General features: G+C 33.0%; 1 protein-coding gene across 2 annotated transcripts in view; it reads right to left on the bottom strand.

Annotated features, from left to right (window-relative positions):
• The window catches only part of LOC106466155, a 76,977-nt gene that overhangs the window by 3,121 nt on the left and 64,357 nt on the right, over positions 1–9,499 (bottom strand). The window contains exons 11-12 of one of the 2 annotated variants that reach the window (XM_022394114.1): positions 5,765–5,850; positions 3,801–3,906 (exon numbers count right to left, since the gene is read on the bottom strand). In XM_022394114.1, coding sequence (XP_022249822.1) covers positions 3,801–3,906; positions 5,765–5,850 — 192 coding nt within the window. Of the gene's footprint in view, positions 1–3,794; positions 3,907–5,764; positions 5,851–9,499 lie in introns of both variants that reach the window. The other variant, XM_022394113.1, reaches the window with a different exon arrangement.

The raw sequence follows: 9,499 nt of genomic DNA on the forward strand, positions 1-9,499 counted from the left end.
ATTGTTTGTGTGTGATATAAATCAATGTCAACACCTTTCATTTTATTAAATAATTGTTTGTGTGTGATATAAATCAATGTTAACGCCTTTCAATTTATTAAATAATTGTTTGTGTGTGATATAAGTCAATGTTAACGCCTTTCAATTTATTAAATAATTGTTTGTGTGTGATATAAATCAATGTTAACACCTTTCAATTTATTAAACAATTGTTTGTGTGTGATATAAATCAATGTTAACATCTTTCAAGTTTTTAAAAGTAATTTCATTTTCTATTTCTCGCGTTATTTTCTTATCCGGTTTTCTACATTTATACTATCTAGCCTTTTGACTCTTTTTTTAAACTCTCATTAAACTATTTTATCTTGAGTGTTTTAATTTTGTTCTTATTCGACATTTCGGTTAGTTTGAAACCTGAGTTATTTTACATTGAAGAAATTTCGTTATATTTTCTATTGTTTTGACATCTTTCTAAGAATTCCATATATATTCATGTTTTATATTTATACTAAACATTTCATTTTTCCTAAAAAAATAAGAATCGTTTTGTCATATTTATTTGTTAGTATTTGAATTAAATCTACTTCCTTTAGGGAACCTAAAATAATTATAAATTTCACTATTAAAGTGATAGTGCACTAAAATATTATCCAGCATTATGTGAAACTTAACTTACTGATGGTCCAACTATATTATGTGAAACTTAACTTACTGATGGTCTAACTACATTATGTGAAACTTATTGATGGTCCAACTATATTATGTGAAACTTAACTTACTGATGGTCCAACTATATTATGTGAAACTTAACTTATTGATGGTTCAACTATATTATGTGAAACTTAACTTACTGATGGTCCAACTATATTATGTGAAACTTAACTTACTGGTGGTCTAACTACATTATGTGAAACTTAACTTACTGATGTTCCAACTATATTATGTGAAACTTAACTTACTGGTGGTCTAACTACATTATGTGAAACTTAACTTACTGGTGGTCTAACTACATTATGTGAAACTTAACTTATTGATGGTTCAACTATATTATGTGAAACTTGACTTACTGATGTTCAAACTACATTATGTGAAACTTAACTTACTGATGGTCCAACTACATTATGTGAAACTTAACTTACTGATGGCCCAACTACTTTTTATTTTTTCAATAATATTACATGACAGTAATTTAAACAATAACTTAAGTTATATTCAACTTAATACTAGATAAATACCAAAAGAAGTGATTTGTGTTGTAATACATAAATAAACCACATATAAAACAGCTCAAATATAAAATCTCGTCTACAACTAAAAAAAAACGCATTCATAGAATAACGTTTGTGTGTATTTTAGGGCAAAGCCACATGTGGCTTTGCCCTAAAATCTATCTGCTGTGTACACCGCGGAAAACCGAGCCTTGTATATATATGCGTTGTAAGTCTCTGAACGTATCGCTGACCTAATGGGGGACTCAAAAAATAGTTAAACTATTAAATATCACCATCTAGATAGGTATTCACCCCTTAATAAGAAAACTCGCTCGGATTATCGGGTTGGAGCGAAAAAAGGAAGGAAAGTACGCTCGCTGATTATCAGGTTCCTCAAGTTGTTTTATACTGTATTCGAGATATTGTCTTCAGTAGTGAAAAGATATATCCCTTTTTTATTTAAAAACGTTCTCTCTATATATATATAAAATATACTCTTTGTTAATATGATTAGTTTACAAGGATAACCAATACGTGTACTATTTTTCCCTCGTGTAGAGATAATAATATGTAATTCACTATCAGACTAACTGGTTGCAGTGGTATCCGTGGTGACACAAGTACTCATTTCTATATCCCAGAGGGGAAAAAAACGTTATTAACACGATGTGTCTTATATGATTGCGTTTTCGGCAAAGTGTGTATTTGAACAGTGGTATGCACATTATACTTGAATATAGACGATTTAGTCACTGTGACGGGAAAACAAACGTTTATTTATCAATAAAACAGTCGAAGATTCAAGTCTCGTATGACGTCTTAAATGAGATTGGTATATAACCACACTTAATGGATTAATTAATTAGGAAAGTCATAAAAAACATAACAGTATGATGCTCCCGACACAATTGGGTTCAAAGGTTAACATTACACGACCTTTTTATGCAGAGCTTTTGTGTGCCTTTTAAAAAATATGTTGGTAGCTGTAATTAAAAGAGAAATTTGATAAAATTTAAACCATTTCATAAATCTAACAAGTCTGTTTTTTATTGTTTTTAGTTAATGTTTTAGTAAATACGACATATATTCAATAGTGGACTTAATTTCTACTACTATTGAGAGTCCCCCGGTGGGACGGCGGTAAGTTTACCTACTTACAACGCTAAAATCCGGGGTTCGATTTCCTGAGGTGGACACAAGAACTTGTCCAATGTGGCTTTGTTCTAACACTACTAACGAGTTCAGAGAAAAAGTTCTTACCCTTTCAACAAAGTATTCGAAACGTGTTTCATTTTTAGTTTGATATTCTCAAGATCTACTGGAAATGAGGGGGAGAATAATATTATAATTCCCCTCTTCAAGGAACTATTAAGTGTTTGATTATATCTTTCTCATTTAACAGATAAAGATCAGGAAATCAACTTATACTCCTGCAGAACTAAATCTGTTGAATACGTGTTGTATAAGATATGAATGTTTTTTTGTTGTTTTTTTTCATTTACATATACATAATATATATTCTGTCAAAAAACACACTATGTGAAAACAGACACGCAACGCATGAAATATCGTAAAAATAGGAACGTTTGTTTTTCAGCTAGCATATGCTCACAACGTTGTACGTTATCACGTTCAACAAGACTAGCCAAATAACAGAGCCTGAACACGAACGGTGATTACTTTACAGAAGGAGGCTAAGATTGATTTTACGACAGTCGCGCGCGCGCACACAAACTCTTTTTTTAATGACTGAAAAAAAAAACAACCCGACAATGGCATAGCGACTGAGAAATTTATTCGAATCTTGAATGCATGGATGTTAGCAACTTTTATCTGGTGTATGTTGTTCTGTATCTCACTCACACCTGGACTCTGAAGAATCCTGTTTTAGAAAATTCACCCGAATGGTTTAAAACCAAATATATAAAAACGAAGATACCTTTTAATGATATTCCACACATACACGCACAGATAATCCAAGTGTTTTCTAAAATGCGATTGCCACCCTCAAAAAAAGGTTTGGTTTATTTGGAATTTCGCGCAAAGCTACACGAGGCACGAGGCCTATCTGCGCTAGCCGTCCCTAATTTAGCAGTGAAAAACTAGAGGGAAGACAGCTAGTCATCACCACTCACCGCCAACTCTTGGGCTACTCTTTTTTCCGACGAATATTGGGATTGACCGTCACATTATAACGCCCCAACGGCTGAAAGGCGAAGCATGTTTGGTGGAACGGAGATTCGAGCCACGATCCTCAGATTGTGTGTCAAGCACCGTAACCACTTGGCCATGCTTAAAAAAAATGAAAGTCTGTTCCAATATCTCAGCGGTAAGTCTGCGTGCTTACAATGGTAAAATGCGAGTTTCGATACCCATGATGATCAGAACACAGATACCTCATTGTGTTAAGCACAACTGTTTTCCTAATTACCGTAAAATGTTCCGGTTACTAGGCTTCTCAGTGGTGAGTTGTTAATTTGTTTATTGACAAATTAAGAAACATATTATAAAATACTTTTATTTATTTTTATATATTTATATATTTTTATTTATGACAAAATAAATTCATCATAAAACACCCACTTTTACCGCTAAGGCTAAAGGCGATGAATCCGTCTCTACCCAGTCTCATGTTCCTCAAACAAACATCCGGGCTTCCAGAGAAATGTAACGTTTTGTCATCTTCAGTGAACACCTGGAAGAAAATGAAAAATTTGTGCAATGAAAAAGGAGAATATTATATTCATATCTATGATATATATATCATTTGAACAGATCCTCAAATGTGGCTTTACCGTTTCCTCATGAAATATTCCATTTAAATTATTTTTTATCAAGAAAATTAATAGGGTTTACTTCTTGGTTTGGCTGCTATTAGCCAATTGCGTAGTTGTTTGTTTATCTATAATCTGCCCATCACAGGTACCAAAACCCAAATTTTAGAAGCGCCGTAAACCTGAGCAATCGGAGGTATCCGTTAACTTCGTGAAGATTTATTACATTCAAAGGTGTGCTGGTGTTATTACATTAGTAACTAGTTTGTTTAATATTTATTCACGACAACTGAAACGTCATAATTAAACAGTCCGAATTGCTCGAACATCAATTGAAACAATTGTATGTATGTGTATGTGTACTAATGAAGAGAATATAATTTGATGGAGAAAAAACGGGCAAATTTTAATATTTAACCATATCAAAGTAATATAAGATCGTATAACATATACATGTCACTAATCTTTTTAACGGTCGCGAAATCTGGACTAATGCAACATTTTTATTAAAACAAATCCTGTATACTTTCTTCGATTATGTGTTAACGGCATGTGTGAATAAACTACGAACGACTTTGAATGATGGTGAAAACTGACAGAAGGGAGCATCAAATTTGTTTCTATTATAAATAACTTGGTATACAATTATTCAGAGGGGGGTCTTTTGTGTGCACGAGCACTTAGTCTGTGTTTATAAATGACGATTACTTGAAGGGGACCTATTGTGGGTTAAAAACAATGTTTTGCTGGTAACAGACAGAAAACGATTTGTTGGCCCAATACAAATGGTTATCATCCCAAGAAACTGATACTGTTGATAGTTGTGTCGTAAGTGATACACGCTTAAAGTGATTTATTGGATTACTACATACACAGAATAGTGTGAAGGTTTGTTCTCGTTTCAGATTGAGATGGAGTTAATTATTTTTAAGTACGACTTCCACAACTAGCTGGGTTTTTCTGTAAAACTTTTTACTGGTCGATTGAAGACTTTTCTGTTCAGGAGATCCTAGTCAAATAACAAAAACGATTAAATTTAAGGACATATTAAATATCCCGGGTCAGTGTTTAACTGTTTAGAAATATTACTTGTTAACCGACTAATATACTTTATATCTGTTAACATTTTGAAAAGAAATCTTTCAAAAATGGCATTACATATAGACAGATAATAATACGAAACTGGTATTGAACTCAGAATTGTAAACGAATAACAAACACATTAATTGATTTGGAATCCGTACGAGTTACCATTAAATCAAATGCACTTGAGCATGTGTGTCTGAGGGCTTATAACGCTAAACATTGGGTTTCGATATCAGAAATGGGCAGATCACAGGTAGCCCATTGAGTAGCTTTGCGCTTTATAACAAGCAAATATATTATTATACATTGCTGGCATTTCATTTCAAATACCTTTTTTTTTTTAAATAATAAAACATAACATTCAGTGACTACTTTTATCGAATAAGTAGTAAGAATAAAACATTGGATGGTGATAAAAGGAAACGAAAAAAAAAAAAACGCACAACCAAAAAAAAAAAAGATAAAATAGAAGAGGCAGAAAAATAACCGTTTTCGAGAGCGAGAGAAGTTACGTACTACAACTCAATATAGGCCGCAAGCACGTGCCGATGCATTATAATAGCAGGGTTATTCTAAACACGGGCTAAAACTACTGACAGTTAGCAAAACCCAATCAGATCGAAAGAACCACCTTCTTCATATTCAGACCCACGAGCTGGCGGAAAATAAAGGTTTCACCGAGAAACAACTTACGATGCAATATCTTCTTCGAGTCCTGAGTGCACTAGCAATAAGGTAATAAGTTCCATTTTCTTTCCAACTGCCATGACACTGGAAACCTACGAAGAAAACGAAATAGTTAACTGTTGGTTTGGTTTTAGTTTTACAAGTCGTTCAATTAGAGAGAGGAAACAAAGATCAGAATTTTTCAGCAATCGTTGCATATTATTTATACAAACAACAATATCACCTTGGTGAACGTGTCTTAGGGGTTGTGGTGCAAAAACAAAAACAGCATATTTCTACCAAATAGTTTTACAAGTCATTCAATTAGAGAAAGGAAACAAAGATCAGAATTTTTCAGCAATCGTTGCATATTATTTATACAAACAACAATATCACCTTGGTGAACGTGTCTTAGGGGTTGTGGTGCAAAAACAAAAACAGCATATTTCTACCAAATAGTGAAACTAATACAAATCGGATCTTAGAAAATATTTATTGTGATAAATAATGTGCAATAAAAAAGTTAACATTTCCATAAGGATGAACGATACGTAGGTTAACTTGTTTGTAATAAAGCATTTTTTTTTCTGTTTGAAGTTAAGCACAAAGCTACACAATGGGCTATCCGTGCTCTGCCCACCACGGGTATCGAAACCCGGATTCTAGCGTTGTAAGTCCGCAGACATACCGCTGTGCCACTGGGGGCTGTAATAAAGCACAAGGCTATACAATGTGCTGTCCGTGCTCTGCCCACCACGGGTATCGAAACTCGGTTTCTAACGTTGTAAGTCACTGGGGGTAGGTAAGGTCAATGTGAATATAGTTTTGTTTGGACGTAATTTTTTTCTTTGCCATACTATCACAGAGAGTAAATGTGCTGATACATGGATGACGTTTCGATTAATTACAAAGTAATGAAAATGTAGCAAAATATGACAGCATCTCTTAAAAAAATAAGTAAATAAATATGTTACAGTCTGTCGTAAAGTCATTACGTCGTAGTGATTAACCAATGAAACTTGTTATAAAAATCATGCCGATTTTCTTGCACTTATGTTAATTTGTCCTCAAATGTAGACGTGTTTTGATATATCATTTTAAATTTGTCTTTTACCACTGAGACCCTACCCTGTCTTTTTGTAATTAACAGAGCTTAAATGTAAGCCTCTTTAGTTTCAATGTTTACATTACATAGTTTCTAGAGTTTTTGTGTTACTTTTATCTCATAAAGTAGAACATATCGGATGCTATTATTCACCTTGATTTGTTAAATAGAAATATTTGATATTAATTTTGGCAAAATATTTCATTATGTCTTACATGAGTAGAATTCAAAACAGTCCTTAATTAGAATTGAGCCTAAAACATCAAACTTTAGTCCCCCTTCTCACTCAAGAACGTGATTTATTTAGAGTTTCGCACGAAACGGTGACGCAGCAACAATTGTTCTTTATAACGTTCAAAATCGGGTTTCGATACGCGTGGTGGACACAGCACAAATTGCGCAAAAAGTTATATCAGTTACTCGAAAGTGTTTTTTTTTTTTAAATGCGTCAAAATCCAACATAAATTTAGTTTTCTTCATTTTAATATTATCAAAAATATTATTTAGCTTCTAAAGTTGCCTCTGTAATTTGGAAATAGGTAAGTTAAGAATGTAATTGGTCCATGTTTACGGTGACAGAAATAGCTCACCAAAGCGTTTAAGAAAAAAACAACAAAAACACTATTTCTTTTTATGCTTTGTAAGGCCTTTATTTTCCTTTTATAGAGTAACAGCTATCATGGTTTTCTTTGCAACAAAGGTTCGAGTGAAATTATAGCCCACATTAAACTGTCTCTTCGAAAGGACTACGCTCCTTCAGCTTTCTAACATCAAGATAAAAGGATTTATCAGATTAGAAGCAGAACGATTTGTGTGGGCAGTAATCTTTCATCATTATCTGGCACCTAAAGACAAACTTGCATTGTCCATTATTCTTTTTCACTGTTCTAATATTGTGCCTTTTAGTCCACCGTATTATTGATCAGTAGTAATGTTTCTTCTCTTTCGGAAGCCCCAAAATACTTTAAACACTTACTTCTGTAATGTTTATAGATTATGGTCTCATGGGGCGTTTTGTAATAGTCTTTACGAAACTTGAAATTTGGCAGTTGTATAATAAAATATAGGTGTCTATTCTTCCTAAAAAAAGGTGTAAATAAACAAGTACGATGGTTTATTCAATAATAACAACAAATAGTTTGAGAGGGTTATTGAGAGGGTTAGATTTAAGCACTTCAGTATACTTTAATACTTGTAAGAAGAGGCTCGACAGGTTAAGTATTTGAGAATTAATTTAAATTTCTAAAGTGACGAGGTTGAAGAAAATAGACTGGACACGTGTTTAAAGTAACAAAATTAAGGTTTTTCACCTGTGTATGTGAGAGTTAACAATCTGATTTATACTGAAAAAATAACCATTATATTGGCAGTACAATATAATTAATTCTGCCAAAGTGCACTTATCATTCATACGTCACTTGGTCATTCCATAAGTAAAAATAGGGATTAGAGAGCAACAAGTACTCCTAAACTTCTTCAAGACCGATGTCGCTGAGAAACACATTAATTCTCCAGCGACACCATATTTGGTAGGATTCAGAAACAATATGTGGCTAGCTCAAAAGAAACGATATCCTATACCTGATTATTTATACTTTGAACTCAATATGTATGCCGAAAGCGTGTGTGAACGGGTTTTGAAAAATTTTGGTAAGCGTAAGATGTTCACCTTTATAAAACAAAAGAAACGCTTGTTATGTTACACATACCATAGTAATACGCGTCTTGTCTTTTAAACGATTTACTAAACTGTAGAACATGTGTGTTTTTCTATTTTCTGATAGCAAAGCCACATCGAGGTATCTGCTGTGTCCACAGAGGGGAATCGAACCCTTGATTTTAGCGTTGTAAATCCATAGACTTAGTGCTGTCCCACCGGAGGACATTACAGCACGTAAAATATGAATTTTATTCTAACAAAGTCTTGTTTCCTTGTGAACTTACGACTTTTGTTCAGCGCTTATTTACATAGTGCCGAAAGTAAAGATGGATTATTTTATGTAAATAAATCTCGTTTAATAACGCTGTGTGTTTGTTTAAGCTTGAAACAAGTACTTTATACACGATTGAATTTAAAAACATATCATTTTGGTTTGTTTGTTTGTAGGTAAGCACGAAGCTGCACAATGGGCTATCTGTGCTCTGCCCACCACAGGTATCGAAACCCGGTTTTTAGCGTTGTAAGTCCGCAGACATTTCGCTGTGTTACTGGGGGGGGGCATCTTTTTGGTATAAATTATTTCAATCAATTTCCAATTCTGAACAACTGCTATATATTTTTAACTTGTATATACTTGTCGATACCAGAATTAATAATCTGTAACTTACTTTTAGCTAATAATCCGTAACTTACTTTTAGCTAATAATCTGTAACTTACTTTTAGCTAATAATCTGTAACTTACTTTTAGCTAATAATCTGTTACTTACTTTTAGCTAATAATCTGTTACTTACTTTTAGCTAATAATCTGTAACTTACTTTTAGGTAATAATCTGTAACTTACTTTTAGCTAACAATCTGTAACTTACTTTTAGCTAGTAATCTGTAACTTACTTTTAGCTAGTAATCTGTAACTTACTTTTAGCTAGTAATCTGTTACTTACTTTTAGCTAATAATCTGTAACTTACTTTTAGCTAGTAATCTGTTACTTACTTTT

Source organism: Limulus polyphemus, unplaced genomic scaffold (assembly GCF_000517525.1).
Source record: "Limulus polyphemus unplaced genomic scaffold, Limulus_polyphemus-2.1.2 Scaffold2170, whole genome shotgun sequence".
NCBI lineage: Eukaryota > Metazoa > Arthropoda > Merostomata > Xiphosura > Limulidae > Limulus > Limulus polyphemus.